General features: G+C 38.9%; 2 protein-coding genes across 2 annotated transcripts; both read right to left on the reverse strand.

Annotated features, from left to right (window-relative positions):
* Positions 1 to 389: 389 nt before the first annotated feature.
* On the reverse strand, positions 390 to 1004 carry LOC118647520. The gene has a single exon (XM_036292567.1). The coding sequence runs from the start codon at positions 1002 to 1004 to the stop codon at positions 390 to 392; it is 615 nt and encodes a 204-aa protein (XP_036148460.1).
* An 8570-nt stretch (positions 1005 to 9574) lies between these two features.
* LOC118647562 lies at positions 9575 to 11212 on the reverse strand. The gene has a single exon (XM_036292645.1). The coding sequence runs from the start codon at positions 11184 to 11186 to the stop codon at positions 10617 to 10619; it is 570 nt and encodes a 189-aa protein (XP_036148538.1). The 5' UTR covers positions 11187 to 11212; the 3' UTR covers positions 9575 to 10616.
* Positions 11213 to 25286: the final 14074 nt, after the last annotated feature.

A 25286-nucleotide genomic window follows, 5' to 3' on the forward strand; every position in this document is an offset into this window, starting at 1 on the left:
CTTTGACGTACACGAGAATTTCATCATCGGTTGCAGTTGTACCCATTACCGCCTTTGTAATCAAACTCTTAGCCATGCTGTGTGGAATTAATCCATCCTCCCATGATATTCCATGATGATTCACTTTCAACCATGCCACCTGACATCTTTCTGCCTTGGTAAGGTATTCCCATGGATAAGTGGGTGTAAACAAGTAGTGGGTGAGTTCAAATCCATCTTTGAGAGAGGCAAATTCCTTAACGATAAATTTTCCTCCAACGATGAAACCTTGCAGGTCTACGAACGTTGGTACAAGCATGACAGCTGTCGTTGAGAATACTGTGATTGACTTCGATGCGTCGTAGAGTTATATATTGTCTTATCTCCCTCTCCTTTAATGTACAACGTTGTTAGGTGATTTTGCGCACAACGTTTGTCAACGGGTTGTACTGAACCACGCGGTCGTGTATGATGAGGCAGTACGCGGTGGTATTCATCGACACATTCTCTTTGCATTCAAATTCAATGCGCACGTCCACGGTTGCGCTCTTGATCGATTCATTTTGTCGAGAGCAATCGATGATTACGAATGGACCGTTAAGTAGAAAAGTTGAAGTGGTGAGGTTCGGCTCGAGATACTCGTATCCATAATAACCCTTGCAGAAACGCGCGTACATGTCGTACAGAATTGCCAATTTATTTTTATCGAAATCCAAGTTTATATCGTCGTATGGATAACATTCCGAGTTCAGATATAGTTTCACGTTTGTCAATTTGCAATGATCGAATCGGCTTGGATCCTCGGATACAATGTTCTTTCGACCCGTCTGCAGAGCAAAGATAACATATCGTGGCTTCTCAAGCTGAGTAGCGGTCTTGATGGCCCACGAATGCTTAGTTGTTTGCTGCAATAGTGGAAACTCGTACAGATCCCACGAACGAAAAGCCATGCTCAGGTACCGTCCGCTCTCCAGAGTACGCAGCATCGACAACTTATGTATCTCGTTCAGCAGTACGTGAGGCATGCGCCATTGTATCTTGAATATATCAATCGTGGGTTCCAACTTCCCATTAGACTGTTGTTATCGTTACGCGCGCGTATTAAAATTAACTCGTGACGAGCGTTGATCACCACGCGTCTGTAATCCTCGCAAAACCCCAACAACATGTTGAGTGGTACGCAATAATTAAAGTATCCATTCACGTCCCAACCCGAAATCCATCCTGCGTTCCTCAGAATCACGTTTTTGTCTGACGACACAGTTGCATAGTTTTTCAGTGTGCTGGTTATTCCAACATTTCTGTTGCGATCAATTTCTACACCGTCGAGTTCGTATCAAATCTCATCGAACATGAACGCGACACAATTATTTCCCAGTACCACCGAAAATCCCTCGGCTGGTTTGTTTATTGTCACTTTTCCCTCGATGTATAGAAAACTTTCGAACGGCAATGTGTACAGATCCTGTTGGTGTATGGGTATTTGTATCTCGTCGCTGTGCCCGAACGTTGTGTTGGCAAACGGATTGTACGTATGAGTCTCGATCTTGACGATGCGATCATCGAAGATTGGCTCGTCTCCGATGTTTAGAATGTCAGTCATCGTTATCAGACGTTTCGCACCGCGAATCCCAGAGATTGTAAAAATTTAACGTTCGACGCGTTGAGCTTCTTTTTCTCGGGACAACAGGATGATTGAATATTATTAAACGTTGTCGCAAGAGTATCGGGTGACTGTTGGAATGTTGGCATTGGTGTGGAGATAACGTTATCTTTCGCGCGCTGCGATGTGTTTAGCACGAGCATCTCACGTTCGCGTTATTGTTGCAACCGTCGTCGCACGTGCAGTCTGACGGTGATTTCTTCTCCTCGAAAATCAAGCAATCGTCCGTTCTGATCGACGGCGCGTATTGTCAGATCCGTAATGCACCGCACGATGATTGGCAGATAAATGATTTGTGTGGGCCTTTCCGATATCTTATATCCTGGTGGCACTCTCGGTGAAAACTCATGTATCGTGTGTACACTCTTATTGTTGCTGTACGCGACCGCGGTCACGTTGCATTCCACGCGAATAATGTTCACGTTCATTATGTTGATCGACACGTCCGATTCGTGCCATTTTCGCGGTAGCAGTACACCACGCTTCGGTGAGAATCCTAGCAGCGATCCTATGTTGTTGGGTTTACCAAAATGTATACTGTAGGCGCATTTGATCTCACATCTCATTGTATTGTAGTTGGCGCGAAGCGTTATCGGATACTCCCCATCATTATCATCATCGTTGCCCCCACGCGTAACGTCACCGGAATGAGTTCCATCGTGTTGCGTTTTCGTGAAATTGTGCGTTTCAAAAATTCGTTTATAGCTCGCAGTTCGTAAGATTCCTCGGGAATCGTAATCTCCGTGTTATCCTTGTCAAAGTAAAACGTATTGTTTGAGGCATTCACGTTCGGTATCGTGTTATAGGTTTCAAAAATCGTTAGACCGAGCTCATAATCATCGTCGCTCAAATCTATAGCTGGAGAATAGTGTGCCGCGAGAACGCTGCTCTTGCCGCTCAGGGTAAACGTCAGCGACATGATGGTGGTGAAATACTGAGTCTTTGCGGTACTAGTTCAGTTTTTTAAATTTACACGCGTTGAAGAAACTGCAGGCAGAGTTGTCCACAAATGCTCTGATCGTACGTTTGATAGGACGTTCGATTATACTCAATCGTTGTCACCCCGTCCCCAAAGTATCGTACTAGTTCTCTAGGTGGTCGAAGATTGCCGAAACTATCGAAATACGCGACGTGGTTACCCCTCTTTGCGTACGCCACCCAGTGAGTGCCGGGGCCCGTCGTATCGTCCAAATTTATGATACCACTCTCGTTTAGACGCGCACCACTCGTCGGTAACGCGTTACGCATAAAAACACCTCTGAAATATGGAATACGCGCGCGTTTTGCTAGTTGCGTCAATTGCACGTTCGTCGTCGCACCTGTGGGTAGTGTTAATGTTTCTTCGACGTTTTTTTTTCTTCTGTACACCTTTTCCATGTTTGTACGGGGCGAGATACAGTCCTCGCCCGCGTTTGTATGGGGCGAGATATAAGCCGTGACCTTCCATCGCGCGATTGTGACGCTGTAACTCCTCGAGCTGACGTCGCGCGGCTTTGTTGTCGTTCACCGCCTTTGCCACACCAGCCGCTCCACCAATCAAGGATCCGAGTGCACCCAATATTGGTAAAATCGGTAATGCACCACCTCGTTTTGCAGCCTGAAGTATGCGTTTTTTTTCGTCGATTTTTTCGTTGAATTCTTCTTCATACCCATACCAATCTTCGTCTTGGCTTTCATGGCTGCCCAGACAGCAGCAGCTGCTGCTCTTTCCCCGAGAGGTGAATCTTTCGCGATTACCCGTTTTAGCGCTTTGTCCGCGAGTATCTTGTCCGCTGCGTGTCTGTCGATGAGCTCGTTGCTCTGGGAGTACGCAATATCGTGTTCGCGACACGCCGCGTCGAGCGGATTTATACCTTGATTACCTCTGGCCAATCGCTTTTTCAGCCGAGTACCCGAACCGCAAAACTGGTAACCGGGAATATGTAATTCGAAAGGAAGAGCGTTTATCGCGCGATTCAGCAGTTGACCACAGCCGCGTTTTACCGTTGCGACAGCCGGCATTCGACACAATTTTTGATCAACGGCGCTGGTCCGTCGATGTGCGTCCGCTGCCACGGTTGATTGTAATGCTCGTAGCAACGACGATAGCTTCGAACCTCTAGATCAGCCCTTATATGTTCCGGAAGCCTGTCCCACACGTGTTCGATGTAGTTGCCACACACGCGTAGCAAAATAGGTTTTGGCACGAATTCTAACTGCTCGGCGCTCAATTCGAGTATATCGGAGGGGTGTGACAGTATAAGATACATGTTTGATACTGAGCGATGCGTGATTTTACACGCCTATAAATAGCCTCAGATCGCAACATGTTGCGTTCTGAATAAAGAAAAAAATATATAGAGAGATGTTAAACATGAAACGGTTATACATATACGTAAGGATGTTTAAAACGTGAAATGAACGTAAGAAGTACGTGAACGAATGTAGAACGAACGTGTGAAGTATGTGAACGAACGTGAAATAAACGTAAGAAGTATGTAAACGAACGTGGAAAGTACATAAGAAGTATGTGAATGAACGTAAGAAGTACGTAAACGAACGTGGAAAGTATGTGAAACGAACGTGGAAAGTACGTGAACGAACGTGGAAAGTACGTGAACGAACGTGAAACGAACATAAGAAGTACGTAAACGAACGTGGAAAGTACGTGAACGAACGTGAAACGAACATAAGAAGTACGTAAACGAACGTGGAAAATACGTGAACGAACGTTAAAAGTATGTGAATGAATGTAAGAAGTATGTGAACGAACGTAAAAATATTAATTCTATATTAATTTAGCAGTCATCTTCAACAGGATCGCCCATTAGTACGCACGGTGATAAGTTGTGTCACGCCCGACTATTGATAAACACAGCGATCACGCCCAACCATTGCGGGGTATAGCGTCACGCCCGCGCAGCCATTGATACACGCTGCGACGAGCTTATCTTCCTTCTTCGCGCGGCCATTGATACGCGCCGTAATGAGCTTATCTTCTTCCTTTATGCTTTCTCTATCCGTACGCTGCATTCACACACACGCACACATACTCATATACAGCATACGCTGCACTCACTCGCCTATAAATAGGTCGATCGATTCCACTATATAATCAGATTCCGAAAACATCAGATTCGTGTGACAGCCGTTGGCGATATGCGTTACGAATTACGATGACAAGTTACGACTAATGGGGGATGACGGAGAGAGGAGCGATGCTGCCTACTAACCGCGCGATTATTTGTGGCCCATCGAACTGCGGTAAAACCAACATTATGATAAACTTGTTGGAATATCCGCACGGTGTACGTTTCGAGAACGTGTACGTGTACTCGAAATCTTTGCAACAGCCGAAATATCGGTATTTGGAAAATTTGTTAAGATCGATGAATGAAATTAACTATTTTACGTTCTCCAATAACTGTGACGTCATTCCGCCGAATGAAGCGCGTCCAAACTCAATTTTCATCTTTGACGATATTGCGTGCGACAAGCAGGATGCCGTGAGAGAGTATTTTGCGATGGGTCGGCATTCGAACGTCGACTGCTTTTATCTTTGTCAGTCGTACGCGAGAATACCTAAACATCTTATACGCGACAACGCAAACCTGCTGATCCTGTTTAAACAGGATGGTACCAACCTGAAACATGTGTACAACGATCATGTTAACACCGATATGTCATACGATGATTTTTGTGCGTTATGTCGTGATTGTTGGCGGCGTGATTATGGATTTCTAGTAATAGACAAGGATAGTTCACTTACTAACGGGCGATATAGAAGAGGATTTAACGAGTTCGCGATGCTGCGGAGCGATTAGTCGTCATCGATACTTTGTTGGGGATGAAACGTGAGCGATCGACGCTGTCTGTCAACATGATTGGGAACAACAAAACGCGTGAGCGCGAGAAAATCGCGAAGGAAATTGAGAAAACGAGCGAATCGATTCGTAAGAAACATCGCGCTTTGAAGACCGGTAGGATCGAGGAGAATATCGCGGCGAAGAGACACTTCGAGCCGCTCATCGAGCCGCTGCAAAAGATCGTCGATAATTCCGGCGTCCGCGTGATAAAGGAAGAACCGCGTGTCGATGACGTAGGCATCGAAACATCGTTCATCCAGAAGGATGTGATAAAAAATAAGAGAAAACGAAAAGACAGTTCAGTGGACCATGCATTAAGTGAATCGAACAAATGGATGCGATATATGTCAAACGATGCAATGAATTTACCGTCGCCATCGGTGCAGCATACGTCAAACGATGCAATGAATATACCGTCACCGTCGGTGCAGCGTACGTCCAACGACGTGATAGATCCGTCAGCGATAACGTCCACACCGCGTACGGTAGCTGTACAATCAACAATTGAAGCTCCAAAACCGTTAAATAAGGCTCTCGAGACTGTTTTTGAATCCGCCGACGATTCGTTTGCGACAACCATTCGAAATCGATTACAAACGTCAGAAGGTCTAGAAACGTTATCTCAGCACTTGGGGCCGCTGGGTCAAAAGTACATCGGAGATTTTCTCAGCGGTCGTGGTGAAAAAGAGAACATTATGGATACCGTGTACGACGTTCGTTTAGACAAGGATGGTATGATGTTGGGTAATAAAACGTTCGACGTCAACAGTAGTGATCACATAATTATCGATGATGTAAAATACGTTGGTACACACGGTCTTTACGAACTGATCTTTAAACGATATCCCAACGATTCAGTCTACACGGAAAACGATAAACGAAAGTACAAAGATATATTGTTGGCTACAAACGCGCATAAACGTAATTACGTTACACACGGCCGATTATTAGCCAATAAGGGATACAAGTATAAATATATAATTGCACCGTTATTAAAATATGATTTTACGAGCGGAATGGGATTACCTCGCGCTATGACACCAAACGATGATGCAATCGGAAAGGAATTACCTCGCGCTATGACACTAAACGACAACATGATCGATTACGTGCATTGGGACGATCCTAATAAACTGGTGGATCGTCTACGGTTGCTCGAAGCCTCGCATCGGGCTGGTCATAACGCTCATGACAACGAGATGCTGTCCATCATCGAAGAACTTCGCGAGGGAGGCCTTATTATAAATTAACTTGCGTATCGTCAAAACAAATCAGTTGATCGACGTCACCCTATACATCAAACATGAAATTACTGAAATCTAATGTTAGTTCCGAAAAACGACGACTTGTCGAGGAACTGCACGCTTCAGCGAGAAAAAATTTTCCGCGGAGACACGTCATAGTTCGAGGATACGATGATCTGTGGCAGGCCGATATCGTCGAGATGATTCCGTACTCACGTTTCAACAAAGGTTACCACTACATACTTACCGTCATCGATGTGTTGAGCAAGTACGCGTGGGCTATACCGCTCAAGAGCCAAAGTGGAAGCGAGACAGATGACGCTATCGCTGAGATAATTCAAGAGAGCGGCAGACGTCCGAAAAATTTACAAACCGATATGGGGAAGGAGTTTTACAACGCCGACGTGCAGAAACTATTGCAAAAACATGACATTAACCATTATTCCACGTACTCAGTAATGAAAGCGTCGGTCGTCGAACGCTTTAATCGCACGCTGAAGAACGATATGTGGAAGCAGTTTACGCTCAACGGTAATTACAAGTGGATTGACCTGTTATCACGTCTCGTGTCGAATTACAACGTTCGGAAACACCGAACGATTGGTGTGCGACCCGTCGACGTAACTCCTGCGATGGCTGAAAGACTCTTGGATACAATATACAGCACTATAAAGATTGCTGGTCCAGCGAAATTCAAAGTAGGCGACTCTGTACGCGTGAGCAAGTACAAGACAATTTTCGAGAAAGGTTACACACCAAATTGGACAACCGAGGTGTTCAAGATCGTTAAAGTGCAGCGTACCAACCCCGTAACTTATTTACTCGAAGATTATCGCGGAACATCTATCGCTGGAGCGTTCTACGAGCATGAGTTGCATCGCGCGACTCACCCGGACGTATTTCTGGTAGAGAAAGTATTGCGCAGGAAAGGAAACGAGGTTTATGTCAAGTGGTTGGGATTCGATGGATCACACAATTCGTGGATACACAAAGACAATGTTATTTAATCAGTATAAAAAATTGTTTTTTATTATAAACATAAAAAGTGTAGTGCATACATTATATAAAAAATATATAATTTTTGTGACATATATGAAGCATCTTTATTATCCTTCCATCGTCCATTTCTAACGTTACACATAAATATAAACTATAAAATATGTGAAACGTGAACATTAAAATATAAATGTAAAGTATAAAAATACATAAAAACGCAAATATAAAAAATGGCTGTACAATAAAAAAATATTATAAAGGTATTTGATAATGTCCCCACGGCAACGTCTTTATTGAATCAGGTACGAGATACCGCTTGTCGTCGTATGGACTTAGAGCGATTTTCGTTTCACGTACCGTGTATACCTCATGCAATTTAGATCGTATACACGTCTGATGACGCGTCATCTCTATCTCATCTCGCAGACACCGCATGTAGTCGTCGAATGTTATCGTTCTTGCGACAACGTTACACTTTACACCCTTTGCCTTTTTAGCGTCATTCTTTCCATCCACTTTTAACGCGTACATTTTCGCTCTGAGTCCAACGAACTCGGTCATTATTGCACCGTTGTTTTCGTCCTTCATTAGCCCGGGAACTTTCTTGTTCGCAAGAGGCATACCGTACGCGTTACCAGTCGGATAATCGCTCGTGTCGAACCTTGCAATATCACGTTTTATATTTTCATATACGTCGTCGCACTCGATGTGATACACGAGACTATCAGTACCTGTGTACATCACTCTAGATTTGTCATGGTACAAAGGTAGCATGTACTCGTGGTGAAATTCATACAAGCAAATTTTCGATATGTCTAGTATACACATACCTACATAAATCGGCTTGTTGAATTTCACTTCAAGTTTTCGGAGTTCGACTGCAATTAAATTTTCTGCAAAAATACTGCGACTATGGAAATTTGGTTTAGCGATCATTGCCTCCGCACCGTATCGTCCTGTCCATTTTGTCAAAAGTTTTACATCTACGTGATTGCGCACATTTTCCATAGTTTTTCCGAATACGGCGTTATTCGTCAATTTATATAAATTTTTCTCAAAATCGTTTTTCGCGAGGGTACGAAATTGTGTGTTTAACTCGATATAATCGCGAAGCCAGGTGGATTGAACGAATTGTAATACACGGTGTATCTGTGTTATATGGAGACCATGACGAGTGCATTGCTGCAAGTTGCGATAATGTATGACGTACCGCTTCTTATCATGCAAGGTCGCTAAAAGTTTACGTTCTCGCTTGCCAGGCGGCTTATCGCGCGTTGGGCAGAACGGTAGGTCAGTGTGTCTATCGTGCAGATGTTGTGGATACTCCAGATCGACTTCGAGAATGTACCCTGTTGGCGAATCAACAGCGATCGCATTTACGTCAAAATTTGAGACGTCTTCGACCCATCGAAATTCTCCATAGGGCAGCGGCTGACACATTGCCCATCCGTACAAATTATTTACATCGAAATACATGAGGTACGACGATGGTTTTGATGGATCGTACGTCTGCATGTACTTGTTGTTAGCCTGCGCATATCTGCTGGAACATTGACTCAGACCTCCGCGTATACCGCGCTCAATAAACATTACCATATCGATGTCGGTGAGCAACTCGAAATTGACGAGTGTATATTTAAGCATAGCGTCCCACGTGAATCCCGGTAATGTATAGTAATGTGCGGGGTCAAGACCATAACTTTCGACACATTTGTCACGAAAATTTTCAAAAATGTCGGCTAACAACAATACATCTGTTTTCAAATACAAATCGCTGTATTCGCCCAGCGTTCGAATAGAGAATCGATCTCATACGTTCTTGGCGTGCGCGTAATCGCTCTCAGAGTATCGCCCGTCAACGAACTAAAGAATAATTCGCGCGATGGCAAACGCGTTTCCTTCAATTTTGCGACACAGTCAACATACTCGTATGGGAATATGCCTTTACGAGTCAATAAATCGAATTCTTTGTCAGATAAATTCGAAAATTCCTTACGTACAATTTTTAGTTTTTCTTTACCAAGAAATGATGCCAATTTTTCAAGACTAGAATTGAGAAATTTATATGAATCTATGAATCGTAATTTTATGTGATTGTTTGGGTCTAATTCATCGGCGGTACCTATGACATGCTTCGTAAAAGAAATATATTTTTCTTTTGTAACGGGAAGCACATCGATATTCCCTTTGAATGTTGTGGCTATTTCTCTAATAATAAAATGTGAATCGTATCCGGATAAATTATGGAAAATTACTGGTATGTACAACACATTTTGATAACACAAGTTACAAAGCGAATGCGCGGGACCGCGATAACGACCGGTGAGATGGCAATGATCTCGCACTCGTGTATCATCCGGTGCAAACGGCTTATCACAAATATGACACTGCTTTGCGTTACGATATGCCTCCCATTGCTCTTTCGATAGAGTTTCCATGGGGACCTTAGCAAATAAAATTGATTTTACGCGATGCGCTAATTTCTCTAGTTGTTTAGCGAACCATGCGATACAATTCTTATCACGATGAAACCAATACCCCGATAATGTGTCATCGTACGAACAATGTACATAATATCCCAAGCTAAATACTTGATGATGCTGTTGGTACGATATTTCCGTATCCTCCTTCTCCATCTTCTCCAATGTACACTCTAGGTCGGCATAGACGACAAACGGCACACGCTCCTTATTGTTGATGTTGCGGAAGCTCAGCCATTTCTCGTCTTCAGTAGGTAATTGGATGGCGCAGTCGTTCATTTTCTGGCAATCTACGCTGTGGACATCAAACTTTTCCACAGAACTAAAGTAATGTAAACATCTGTAAAAAATAGCGTAAATTTTTATTTTTTATTATAAAAAATTAATACAACATTTATAAAATTATTACTCACCGGTCACAAATATATTTTTTGTGTTCCTTTTTACTGAGTTGTGAGCTCACTAGACGAGACAGATCCTTGATGCATGCAAAGTGCCCCACGTTGTCTTCGCGTAGATCTTGCACGTATAGCAGATTAACATGCTTCTCCTTCTTGTCGTTGGAGAGTCTTAGCGGGAGAATTTTATAGGTTTCAGTTTGATCCTTTTGGATCTCGTAGACGTTGACCGAAATATTATTTAGTCTCTCGAATTTTTTAATGTCTTTTAACGCGATTGGAAACTCAATGTCATTGAAATTCAAAACGTTTGTATAATGAGGGTACGATGACTCTCTTTCTGAATTTCTTTCTGCGGGATATAGAGCGGCTATCACAGACCACGTGAAGCAAGCATTGTCCATCGATTTCACGTTAACAACCGCACGCTTTGTTATTATTTCCCGCGGTAATGTCACGTGACATCCCGCGCGCATAGAATTGTACTTATTCACATTTACAGTCAAATTCTGTATACGCGACAACGCCCACCCACTATCGCGTTCTTGGAATTCCTCGAGCGATGCTAACGTGGGCTCCATAACGCACCGCTCGTACCACTCATCCAAGTCTGATGTTCTAAAGAGATTACTGTTTTTCGTGGTAATACTTTCTTTTATTGGCGCGTTTGTCGCCCGTTACAAATACGCCATTGAATGCGGTGTTCACTTTCACAGAGTTGTGTCTTTCGATAGCGTCCCGCACTCGCTCGAGTACTATACCACCAGCGTCTTCTAAAAACTTTCGCGGTTCAATGTAGTTCCCATTGATAACCGCTCCTGTCAGAACGCGATTCTCAAACGCGGTGTCAATTTCTCGCCACACAAGTCTGTCCGCGTTGTCGCACGAGTCACTCGCGTAATTACCACCGACGTGCACGAAACGTCTTTGCAGTCGCGTCTTTTCACCCGCGAGTCGCGCGATTCTCGCCACCAAAGATTGTCTTTGTCCAACGTTGAGTCGAGGGCGCTTGACGCGGCTATGTTCCTCGAGTCGTTCGATACACTCGTCGCACCGCTGCAACCACTCGAAACACTCGCCCAAGGTAGCGACCCTGTCAATTTGGTCCAACAGCTCGCGCTCAAAATGTTCCATTTTTAATACTATTTTTTTCAATAATTATTAATAAGTCTTTACACTGTGCAAACCGGACATAAGTTACTGGGAATCATTACAAACATGGGCTGTCTACAATTTGAGCAATATTTTCCATCCAGCCTACCGAACGCATTAGTAATATGTTTACTAAAAGCATGCATTATTCCGAAATCAGTGTCCGCTATTCGCATAATGCATTCGGCACATACTGAATATGTACCACCCGTGGTGTAATAAAAGTATATACCGCAATGTTTCGATCTTGCGGTTATGGCACGCACTTCCGCAGGTGTCAAATGTTTCTCAACGACATCGATATAATCCTCGCTGTCCTCGCTGCAATCATCACTAATGTAGTTACTATCTTCCGATGCTACGCTCTCTTCATCCATTATATCCTCAAAATTAATGTCATTCACAACGTCTATTATCTGGGCATCGTCCATTTGTTGTATATTGTCCACAACATTAAAGTTTTCCGGATGATTATCCGCAATGTTTATCACATTATTTGCACCATCCACAATATCTATCACTTCGTTTTCATCGTCTGCAATGTCTATCATTTCGACATCATCATCGTCCGCAATGTCTATCACTTCGACATCATCGTCCGCAATGTTTATCACTTCGACATCATCGTCTGCAATGTCTATCACTTCGACATCATCGTCCGCAATGTCTACAAGTTCCACCATCACTTTATTCGAAGTCATTTTTTCACGTCACACTGATTTGCTCACATGAACTTCTCACATCTTGAACTTCAAGTCGACTCTGCGATCGTGCTTTTTCTGACCATTTATATACTTCCTATAACCCTTTGTCTTCCTTTGTCTCAACCAGAACATAGGCATCGCCATTTTTGTTTATATATAATTTCAAAGAAAGCTCCTAATTCTGCGAACAGCTGGATATCGGTGCTAAACCGCGAATCGCATCCCTCGTAGCGATTGAGGTGTCGGTGCGACAAATGTCTTTTATTTCTTCATCCTATACCACTTCTCAAATTTTCACATTATTTTGTCTTTGATGGATTTCAAGAGTATCTTCTCCCATGACTACGCGTCTCATAAGTTAGCAGCCGACAAAAAATTATAACATTGTTGTTTACAAATTTTAACCGTTTGGACAATAGATTTCGTCTATCGCTGATAGTAGAGAGAATTTCAAAATTTTTTTCCAACGACTTTCCCCTTCCCACATCTAATCTTTGTATATTTTATCTTTTTTCCCTTTGTCTCAACCGAAGCATTTTGTTATTTTGTTTTTTAACTATACAATTTCACAGCGAGCCGCTATTTTTACAAGCAACTATTAGGTATCGATACTTAACCGCAAATCGCATCCCTTCCACGAATCGCATCCCTTATTTACAATTCAGTTAAAACGTCAGTCGGTGTGACAAACGTTTCTTATTTTGAATTATACACCACTTCTCAGATTTTTTATATTATTTTGTCTTCGGTAGGTCTCAAAAGGTATCTTCTTCCACGACTACGTGCATTGTCCCCCTCATAAGTCGACGCCGACACAGAAAATTACGGCGTTTCTATTTACAAAATTTTAACTGTTATGGCGACACATTTTGTCTATCACCGATAGCAAAGAGTAAGATTATTCCCACGACTTCCCCTCCCCACGTCTTCCCTTATTAATATTATGAGCTTGGTGTGAGTAAAAACGTGCAAAAATATATATGCGGTGAATGAGAGTAAGAGCGCGCGAGAGAACGCTAGACCGCATCCCTTATTTACAAGTTGTATCGATCGAAGCGTTGGCGCTATCTTATCTAACGTCTAAATAATAACTTCCGACTGATGAAAGATTCCGCTACATACGCAGCATCTCGCACAATAAGAAAGGTGTACTTACTCATTGTCAGTCAGTCAGTCTCGAGTCGTCCACCCGTCGAGATGGACATTTCCGCGTCGGGACGGGCGTTTCTGCGAATTCAGTTTTTTACGCTTGTGAAAATTACATGCGATTGGTCGCATGGTGGATGACTGCACTTCGCCTTCGGAGTCCGAATCATTCATGTCGTAACTGTTTTCCCCTAATCGATATATTGTTATATTTGTAAAAAACTGGTAAATATCGAGGTCTTGCGTTAGATCTTGAAAAAATTTTTTCACAAATATAACAATATATCGATTGCGGGAAACAATTACGACATGAATGATTCTGACTTCGAAGGTGAGGTACTTTTATTCATCACATGGCCCATCGCCTTATCAACTGTGTTAGTGAAAGTGGCGAGTCGCCTGATGGATGGGCACACTTCGCATCACCAACGAAAAATACATTCGCGTCACTGCCATATAATCGGCAATGGCATGTTACGCTAGGCATATCCGCGTTGAGACAGGCGTTTCGCGAATTCAGTTTTTTACGCGTGTGAAAATAATACATGCGATTGGTCGCATGATGGATGACTGCACTTCGCCTTCGGAGTCCGAGTCGTTCACGCGTAGCTCTTTTCCCAATTGATTGACAATTTATCAATTGGGGGAACAGTTACGACGTGAATGCATCGGACTCCGAAGGCGGGGTGCTTTTTGTTCATCACGTGGCCCATCGCCATGTCAACTGTGAAAGAAGTGCTATTAGTGGCGAGTCGCCTGGTGGATGGGCACGCTTCGCATTCGTTACTTGAAAAACATTTGCGTCATATCGCGAAACATGCAATTATGATTATAAAAAATATTAAAAACAATTTGCTGAAGATGATACGTGGAGGCTGGTGATATTTGTCGATTAGGTGACAATGGTCACGTACCCACGTATCATCTTCAGCAAATTGTTTTTAATATTTTTTATAATCATAATTGCATGTTACACTATTGACGCGAATGTTTTTTGTTGGCGAATGTGAGGTGTTCTTATGCACCGATCGACTCGCCACTATATCATCGTAATTAAATTCATTTGTGTGTGCTGGTTTCAAAAACGATGAGGAGGAGGGGAAAGATCTCTTGGACTCAGTACGATATTAGAAAAAATTAAAAAAATCTAATATTGCTCAGGGTCCATTAGATCTCTTTGCTCCCAATTCAACGCACAAGTGACGTGGATTACGTGAAAAAAAAATATCTCCCAACACGACGAAAGTCGTAATGTAAGTCTAAAAACTATACGTTTCTAATATCTTGGGGGAGGGGGAATCTTTTGGAGTCAGCTCATCGTTAAAAATTAAAAAATCTAATGATGGCTTGATTCCAAAAGATGTCTTCATTCCCAGTACATGACAGACATGTCAGGTCGGTCTAATGGAAGTAAGCCTGACTCGACGTGGTCGTTGGAATCCTCTTGTCGCGAACCGTCGGCTGACGCGCCATCGCGGTTTCGCATATCAATTGTATCAAAAGAAGGAGGGGGAAATCTTTTGGAATCGGTGCATCGTTAGAAAAATTAAAAAATCTAATGATAGATTGATTCCAAAAGATCTCTTCATTCCCAGCACAACATGGTCTACAGTGACATATGGAGTACGTGAAATCTCTTCATTCCCAGCACAACATGGTCTACAGTGACATATGGAGTACGTAAAAAAATCGGGCGGGGGGGGGGGTTATTGGTTCAAAAACTCCTGAGCTCCGAGGGGGGTGTGGGGGTGCCGGGGTCTCTTGCTGTTAAAGGAGGAGGGGGGGCGTCACGTTGGTGGGGAGAAAATGACGCCTCCCCCTCCCCTTTACCAGCAAGAAATCCCCCGCACCCCCGCACCCCCCTCGGAGCTCCCGAGTTAGAACCGGTCTAGCTTTCCTACTTGTTAAATTCTTGGTGAAAACATTAATAAAAAATTACCATAAATTCACGATTGATTCTTAAAGTGATAATTTTCTTTTATAAGTGTATTATAATATTTGTCGCATCAAATTCTCTCATCGTTTCTCATCGTTTTTCTTTTCATGAAATGTTAAATTAACGAAGGTTTATCACAATTAACATCTATGATTCTTCATACATTCTCTTTTTGTAAATATTTAATTAGGAAATTACAAAATGCGCAATATATCCATATAATATGTTACACTCTTTGTTCATAACACGATAGAAAAATGTCTCTTGATGTAACGATTTCACAATAGATTATGCCTTCTACGATAATTATGCTTAGAGATCGATGTTCAATATCAAGTATTGTTAATACAAGAAGAGTTTTTCTTTCATAACGATAGAGAACTTGAAATTTCTTTTATCTTTAATTACATTATTAATTACGACAGATTTTTACTGATTGATTCAGAACAGATACCAAGAAAAATACAAGAATCTAATTAATTTCTTTTTTGTAATCCATTACTTCTCTGAATCAAAGAGAAAGAATTTCAAAAAGTGATATCATTGTTTATCGTTCTCTCGTTTTCTGTTAGGAAAGTATATTTTATCATTGGAATATGAAAAAATATCTAAGGAGACATCGTGTTTAATAGTTCTGTTAGAATCTATCGTAATTAATTAATAATGTGTTAACGATAGAAGAAACTCTAAGTTCTCTATCATATAATTACGAAAGAAAACTTTTGTTGTTAACCATACTGATGATAGTTGACATTAATATTGACCTCCAAGTATAATTACAATAGAAATTGCATCGCATAATTTATCACGAAATCGTTAGATCAGGCATGAATACTTTTCTATCGTGTTACGAAGAGTGTTATATTATGGATAAATATTTCGTGCATTTCGTAATTTTTTAATAAGATACAAAAAGAGAATGTATACAGAATCAATCGTGACAGACGATTCGTTAATTTACCATTGTATGAAAAAAAAGATAAGAGACGACGAATGAATTTGATGCGGCAAATACTATAATATACTAACAAGAAGAAACTATCAGCCGCAAATTCACGGTTGTTCTTTATCAATGTAGAATTTGTAAGTATGATAAAACGCAAAGTATTACAAGAAACAGAAATATATCTGTGGATGTTTTAGGAAACGCTATCGTTTCCGCACCACCGAAGTAGATAGCTTGGCGCGTTTTTTTTTTTAGTGGTTTCCCCAGTAGGCCTAATCCACTCTCGCTATTTTAGTTTAGTAATTGTTCGAAGTGCTTCCTTTGTGCATTTAAGCAGAGTTCCTCGAACAATCTGTTGCGTCGCACGGTGCACCATGTCCGGCGTGATGGTATTAAAGGCCGCTATAATCGCTTCGCGAACCTCATCTTCGGTACCATCACGCACGTTTTCGATTTGAGCTTTAATATGAACCTAAACAAAATAATCTAGTATATTTAAATCTGGTGACCCTGCCGGCCATGTAATTGGGTCACCTCGACCCATTCACCTGTCCGGAAAACGCCTGTCTAAAATATTTCGCACTTTGCGACAAAAATGCGCAGGTGCTCCATCGTGCTGAAATATCATATTTTGTCGCTCGCGGAGAGGAATATCCTCTAATAAAATTGATAATTCATTTTTAATAAATCCCGCGTATGTTTGCCCATTGAGATGAGCCGGCAAAAAATATGGACCAATCTAAAAATTACCAACAGAAACGTTAGGGAAATAATGCGACAGAAAAGATTTCTCAATTCAAAAATATTTATCACTCTGCCCGAAAATATTCCTGCCCACACATTTATCGATCAACGATATTGAAAAGCGCAAGGTCGAACGGCACGTGGATTTTCTTCTGCCCAGTATATGTAATTGCGGGAATTTAATGTGCCATTTAGTGTGAAAGTGGCCTTGTTTGTCATTAAAATAGTTGTCGGGAACAATGGATTTTGCCGACATTGAGCGAGAAATCTTGCGTGAATTTTATTAATAATTATTGTGTCATAAAGGCACCAAATCAAAGAAAAAGTAGAATATAAAAACAAAAATACCTTCACAAAAACAGAAGCGTGCTATTTCATCACGCGGAAGAAGTTGCTGCACACGTTGAAGATGAAACGGGCGCAACAGATTCTCTCGCAAAATATGATGCACCGTGTACTGTGATATTCCGAGTGCACGGCTTACACGGCAAGAAACGTTATGGAAATAATGCGACAAAAAAGATTTCTCAATTCAAAAATATTTACCACTCTGTCCGCAAATACTCCTGCCCACATATTTATCGACCAGCGATCTTTAGTTTTTAATTCAGCCTTCTTGTTCCGAGGGCAGCACAACTAAATTTTCCGATTTTCAAATGTTTTTTCTCGTGCTCATGTTGTTACACGTATCTCTTGACGTCTTAAGTTGTGTTTTACGTGTATAACGTGCAAAATGAATTTCACGTCGGAAGAATATACATACATGATATATTTTTATGGGATGGCCAGCGGAAATGCTGTTCTCGCGGAGCATCTCTACGCAGAACATTTCCCTAATCGTCGGCATCCCTCAAGACGTGTGATTACGCGATGTTTCCAACGTGCAATAGAGACAGGAGTTCTCGCGAATCGATGTTATGAGAGAGCGGTACGTCGTCATGTTGATGACGACGAAAAAATTCTGCGTGCATTTAATGAAAATCCGCACAATAGTATACGTCGTGTAAGCCGTGCACTCGGAATATCACAGTACACGGTGCATCATATTTTGCGAGAGAATCTGTTGCGCCCTTTTCATCTGCAACGTGTGCAGCAACTTCTTCCGCATGATGAAATAGCACGCATTTGTTTTTGTGAAGGTATTTTTATTTTTATATTCTAGTTTTTCTTTGATTTGATGCTTTTATGATACAATAATTATTAATAAAATTCACGCAGGATTTCTCGCTCAATGTCGGCAAAATCCATTGTTCCCGACAACTATTTTAATGACAGACGAAGCCACTTTTACACCAAATGGCACGTTTAATTCCTGCAATTACTGGGCAGAAGAAAATCCACGTGCTATTCGACCTTGCACCTTTCAATATCGTTGGTCAATAAATGTGTGGGCAGGAGTATTTGCGGGCAGAGTGGTAAATATTTTTGCAAACTAATAAGAAATCTTTTCTATTGCATTATTTCCATAACAATTCTATTGGCGATCATTTTCAAATTGGTCCATATTTTTTACCGGCACATCTTAATGGACAAATATACGCCGAATTTATTGAGAACCAATTGCCAATTTTGCTAGAAGACGTTCCTCTCGGCGAACGGGAAATCATGATATTTCAACACGCGCATTTTTCTCGTAGAGTAAGAGAAATTTTAGACAGGCGTTTTCCGGACAAGTGGATGGGTCGAGGTGGCCCAATCACTTGGTCGGCACGGTCACCCGATTTAAATATCTTAGATTATTTTGTTTGGGGGCATATAAAAGCTCAAGTCGAAAATGTGCGTGATGGTACTGAAGCTGAGGCTCGCGAAGCAATCATAGCGGCTTTTAATACCATCACGCCAGACATGGTGCACCGTGCGACGCAACAGATAATTCGAAGAGCCGAACTCTGCTTACATGCACGAGGGAAGCACTTCGAACAGTTATTGCATTAAAATAATGCGAGTGGATTAGGCCTACTGGGGAAACCACTATAAAAAAAACGCGCCAAGCTATTTACCTCGGTGGTGGTGCGGAAATGATAGCGTTTCCTAAAACATCCACAGATATATTTCTGTTTCTTGTAATACTTTGCGTTTTATCATACTTACAAATTCTACATTGATAAAGAACAACCGTGAATTTGCGGTTAATAGTTTCTTCTTGTTAGTATATTATAGTATTTGCCGCATCAAATTCATTCGTCGTCTCTTATCTTTTTTTTCATACAATGGTAAATTAACGAATTGTCTGTCACGATTGATTCTGTATACATTCTCTTTTTGTAAGTATCTTATTAAAAAATTACGAAATGCACGAAATATTTATCCATAATATAACACTCTTCGTAACACGATAGAAAAGTATTCATGCCTGATCTAACGATTTCGTGATAAATTATACGATACGATCGTAATTATGCTTGGAGATGTTAATGTCACCAGTATGGTTAACAACAAAGCGTTTTCTTTCGTAATTATATAATAGAGAACTTAAGTTTACGAAATATTCCAACAGAACTATTAAACACGATGTCTCCGTAGATATTTTGTCATATTCCAACGAGAAAATATACTTTCCTAACAGGAAACGAGAGAACGATAGACAATGATATCACTTCTTGAAATTCTTTTTTTTTTATTCAGACAAGTAATGGATTACGAAAGAGAAATCAATTAGATTCTCGTATTTTTGTTGGTATCTATTCTAAATCAATCAGTGAAAATCTGTCGTAATTAATAATGTAATTAAAGTTAAAAGAAACTCCAAGTTCCCTATCGTTATGAAAGAAAAACTCTTCATTGTGTTAACAATACTTAATATTGAACATCGATCTCTAAGCATAATTATCGTAGAAGGCATAATCTATTGTGAAATTGTTACATCTAGAGATATTTTTCTATCGTGTTATGAACAATGAGTGTAACATATTATATGAATATATAATATTCATTTTATAATTTTCTAATTAAATATTTACGAAAAGAGAATGTATGAAGAATCAATCGTAGATTATTACTAAAGTAATATTACTTTTAGTGTGCTTGCATGTTATCTGAAATATTAATCGTGATAAACCTTCGTTAATTTAACATTCCATGAAAAAAAAAAAACGATAAAAAATGATGAGAGAATTTGATGTGGCAAATATTATAATACATTTATAAAAGAAAATTATCAATTTGAGAATCAATCGTGAATTTATGGTAATTTTTTATCAATGATTTTCATCAAAGATTTTTCAGTGCGACACAATTCGATGAGAAACAAAGTTAGAATTGTATGATACTGTAAATAAAATATTTAAGAAAAAGAAAGATTCTTTCGTGAATGTACGAAAAACTTTTATTAATTTACTTATTCAAAATTACGATAGAAATTAGATTATTTGTAAACTCCGTAAGTATCTGTCGCTTTTGCTCTTTCGACTTTCTTAATCACAACAGTTTATTACGGTTTTAATTTGTCATATCTCTGCTAACTCCTAATTTGTCAAGTAATCGCGAATGTGCGTAGCGGCCATCGCCGCGAGTGTTGGCGCGGTGCGGTGAGACGCGAGGGCGGTGAAGCACAGGCAGCGGCACCGCTTCTCCTTCTTCCCGCCGCCGCCGGCAGCCAATGCTCGACACAGTGGGCCGCGCTACAGCTCGAGCGTCTCGGCTCTTCACACGGCGCGCTCTCATTCGTACAATTTGAAAAATTTATATCTCGATTATTGATAGACCTAACCCAAGACAATATTGGACTTTTATGTTCATCTCGATCCCGTCAATCTTTCCATTACGGGATGGCTTCCGATTACATTACACCCTGTATACAGGGTGTTTGGTAAAGATTTATGCAATTTTTATAAGCAGGTAGAGCGCATTAAGCTGAACATAAAATCCTCATTGTTTTTCCATTTTCACAATAGTTAACGAGTTATAGACTTGTAAAATTTTCTGTATTAGCCCGGCCTACCGGCAAATGCAAGCACGCCGAGCGCTCGACCGCGGCGGCCGCCCCTCCCTAGCGCTTGAACCTTGAGATTGCTAGGCGCGCGGAGGGAGTTGTTACAACAAGCGGCAATGGCTACGCATAATGTGTACGTGTACAAACATGTGTACAAAAAAATATCAGTTCTAATGCTTAAAGAAGCAATTACTAAATTTATTTTTTTTTAATAAATAATGATTATTTTTAATAAAAAATTTTTTTTGGTGATAGTCTTAAATGTCGTAAATTGTCATAAATTTTAAAAGAAGCTATTATCATGTGCTCAAATACAAATTTATCCTTCTTTAAACAACATTAGAAAATTTTATCGATTAAAATGGAAATAACAACCAAATAAAATGTTTCAACTTTATATTCTTAATTTGTTTCAACTTTATATTCTTAATTAAAAATTAAATAACGAGGATATTTATATTTTTAATAAAATTAATCCTTGTGATAGACTTATAATACACGGAAAAAACTTTGTGGTAAAAATTACTATGGTAAGTAGTAAACGCGTGCTAAGGAGGAATTATGAAAATTTTTATTACGTTCTTCATCAAATTACGATAATATTTACACTACTTATATGATATAATTCTCTGAAATTTCTTCTTACAGTTCGTGGTTACTATCATAAATAATAAATCATACATAATTTTACTATAAAATTTTCTCCGTGTAGATTTACAAATATATGAATTTATTAAATGTTTGAAAACTTATAAACAATATTTATTTAATTCAAGAAAATTTTAGTATGTAATGTGTGTGTATTTGGTGTGTGTGTGTGTGTGTGTGTGTGATACATACACGAAAATGTTAAACATTATTTGTTTTGTGTAAAGTGAGGTGTTTATTATCAATATAATATTCTTTTCAACCATTAAAAATAAGATAATTATTAAAAAAGAATAAAATTAAAAATGAATAATTGATTTTCTTAAAACTAGAATCATATTTTTCTACGTGTGCGTGTATTGTATAGTAATCAGCATGAATAATAATAGTGATATAAAATCGCGAACTAAGGAATGATTATTCATTTTCCTGTCACAAAGTGATTATTCTTTTCTCGCGTATGTACGTACATACACTACACACACACACACGCACACGCACACACACACCAAATACACACACATTACATACTAAATTTTCTTGAATTAAATAAATATTGTTTATAAGTTTTCAAACATTTAATAAATTCATATATTCGTAAATCTACACGGAGAAAATTTTATAGTAAAATTATGTATGAATTATTATTTATGATAGTAACCACGAACTGTAAGAAGAAATTTCAGAGAATTATATCATATAAGTAATGTAAATATTATCGTAATTTGATGAAAAACGTAATAAAAATTTTCATAATTTCTCCTTGTCACGCGTTTATTACTTACCAGAGTAATTTTTACCATAAAGTTCTTTCCGTGTATTATAAGTCTATCACAAAGATTAATTTTATTAAAAATATAAATATCCTCGTTATTTAATTTTTAATTAAGAATATAAAGTTGAAACAAATTAAGAATATAAAGTTGAAACATTTTATTTAGTTGTTATTTCCATTTTAATCGATAAAATTTTCTAATGTTGTTTAAAGAAGGATAAATTTGTTTTTGAGCACATGATAATAGCTTCTTTTAAAATTTATGACAATTTACGACATTTAAGACTATCACCAAAAAAAATTTTTTATTAAAAATAATCATTATTTATTAAAAAAAAATAAATTTAGTAATTGCTTCTTTAAGCATTAGAACTGATATTTTTTTGTACACATGTATGTACACGTACACATTATGCGTAGCCATTGCTGCTTGTTGTAACAACTCTCTCCGCGCGCCTAGCAATCTCAAGGTTCAAGCGCTAGGGAGGGGTGGCCGCCGCGGTCGGGCGCTCGGCGTGCTTGCATTTGCCGGTAGGCCGGGCTAATACAGAAAATTTTACAAGTCTATAACTCGTTAACTATTGTGAAAATGGAAAAACGATGAGGATTTTATGTTCAGCTTAATGCGCTCTACCTGCTTATAAAAATTGCATAAATCTTTACCAAACACCCTGTATAATAGTGAATCGCATACTGTCCATATGGACAGCTAATATTTTTTATGTAAAAGCTTTTTTATTTAAGTAAAAGCTATAATTTTTGCAGTAATAGCAAAATCTTTTTGCAATTATTATTGACCATACCAACATTAGTAACAACTACCCAGGTAGCAAGGTGTCGTCTAATTGACGGCATTTTTTGGTCATTTTATGACGAATCAGACGTCATAATGTCGAGATAAAATGACGTCTAAATGTCGTAAAACTGACGTACATTTGTCTCATCTTAACGACGTCATATATTGACGTCAAAAATACGTCATTATTTTTATATTATTGACGTCATTTTCAAGAAGCTAGTATCGTACATTTGACGGTATTTTATTGTTATTTTTATGACAAAACATAAGTTTTTAGATTACATTTAATAAAGACGACATTTTAACGTCATTTTTATGACTATCCCAGGTAGTAAAAGCCGTTATTTTGACGTTTTAGAAAATATTTCGGGTACATGTCCTATATATGCAGTACTTGCATTATGAAAATATCGAAATAACATAATTATAATGTAAAAAAAAATTTACGTTGTTTTTCAACAAGCATCGCGACTCACCACACCATAGTCACATTTGGAATTGCCTAACTTCGGCGGTCACTCATCCAACTCTGAACCGCCGTCGACGTTGCTTGACTTCGAAGATCGTACGCTACCTAGCACTTTGTGATGATCCATGAACACTTGATGCTCATGAATACATATTTGTTATAGATCAGTTCAATAGATGCGAGAAACATGAAACTTGTAGTTAACTAATATTTTTAATAAATATAAATTTACAGTTTTTTTCCTGATTTTTACATATGCGAAATAACATGTGGAATAACTTATAAAAATATGTTTTCGCTCTGTTCTTTTGATAAAGCTAAATTATACCTCAGACAGAACGCAATATTTATAAAATATTTATAATATTTATTTAAATATTTTATAAATATTTATCCAAATATTTTATAAATATTTTTGTGGTCTTAGATTTGACAAATCATAAAGATTAATCATAAATATTCTACAAATATTTATGAAATATTTATAAATATTTACAAAATATTACTTATACAAATCTTTATCTTTTATTTACCATAAATATTATATAAAATATTTAGTTTATATTTTAATATGTTGAATAAAGATTTTTTTCTTCGTATATATAAAATATGTGTAAACTATTTATATAATATTTTGAAAAAATAAATATTAATAAATATTGATAAATATTTATCATAAATATTATGTGCTGTCTCGGATGATTCTAAAATATTGATAGTATTAATTATATAATATATTATATTAATTTTAATAATGTTATTTATTAACCAATCTTTAAATAATGATTAATAGTTATAAGTAGCAAAGTGTCGTCCACTAGACCTCAATAATTCGTCATTTGAGGTCAAATCGTCAATTATTACAAAAAATTATAGTTAACGTCAGTAATTAGTCAGTAATAAAACCTTCTTAATACGTCGTAAAATGATCAATTAACTGACGTTATTAATTAGTCAAGAATATGACGTCGGAAATACGTTGTAGGATGGATAAATGACTGACGTAATTAATACGTCAAAAAATGACGTTACTATTACGTTTTAATTTGGTAACATGACGTCCGCGACCTTAAATGACGAATTATTGACGTCGTATTAACGTCACCTTGCTACCTGGGTACATAAAGGGTTATCAGCAAAAATTATAGCTTTTGCTGCAAAACTTTTCTATCTTTTGATATCGACATAACCGTAATGAAACGATTAGGTCAAATCTACAATAGGTGTAGTAAGCCTTATGCTATAAGAAATTGACTAATTATAATCGAATATAATAATTGATTAATTTCTTATGGCATAAGGCTTATTACACCTATTGTAGATCTGGGCTTAACAAAAGCAACGTCCAGCGTCCAACTGGACAACTGAACTGTGATAGAATGAACTGGAGACTTATCAAGGAATGTATAGATATAAGTCTAATATCTAAGT

The sequence above is a fragment of the Monomorium pharaonis genome, chromosome 10 (genome assembly GCF_013373865.1).
Source record: "Monomorium pharaonis isolate MP-MQ-018 chromosome 10, ASM1337386v2, whole genome shotgun sequence".
NCBI lineage: Eukaryota > Metazoa > Arthropoda > Insecta > Hymenoptera > Formicidae > Monomorium > Monomorium pharaonis.

What these genes read in the sequence shown, in the direction of transcription:
- LOC118647520 (XM_036292567.1), bottom strand. Translation starts at nt 1,004, where the DNA reads ATGCCTCACGTACTGCTGAACGAGATACATAAGTTGTCGATGCTGCGT.
- LOC118647562 (XM_036292645.1), bottom strand. Translation starts at nt 11,186, where the DNA reads ATGGAGCCCACGTTAGCATCGCTCGAGGAATTCCAAGAACGCGATAGT.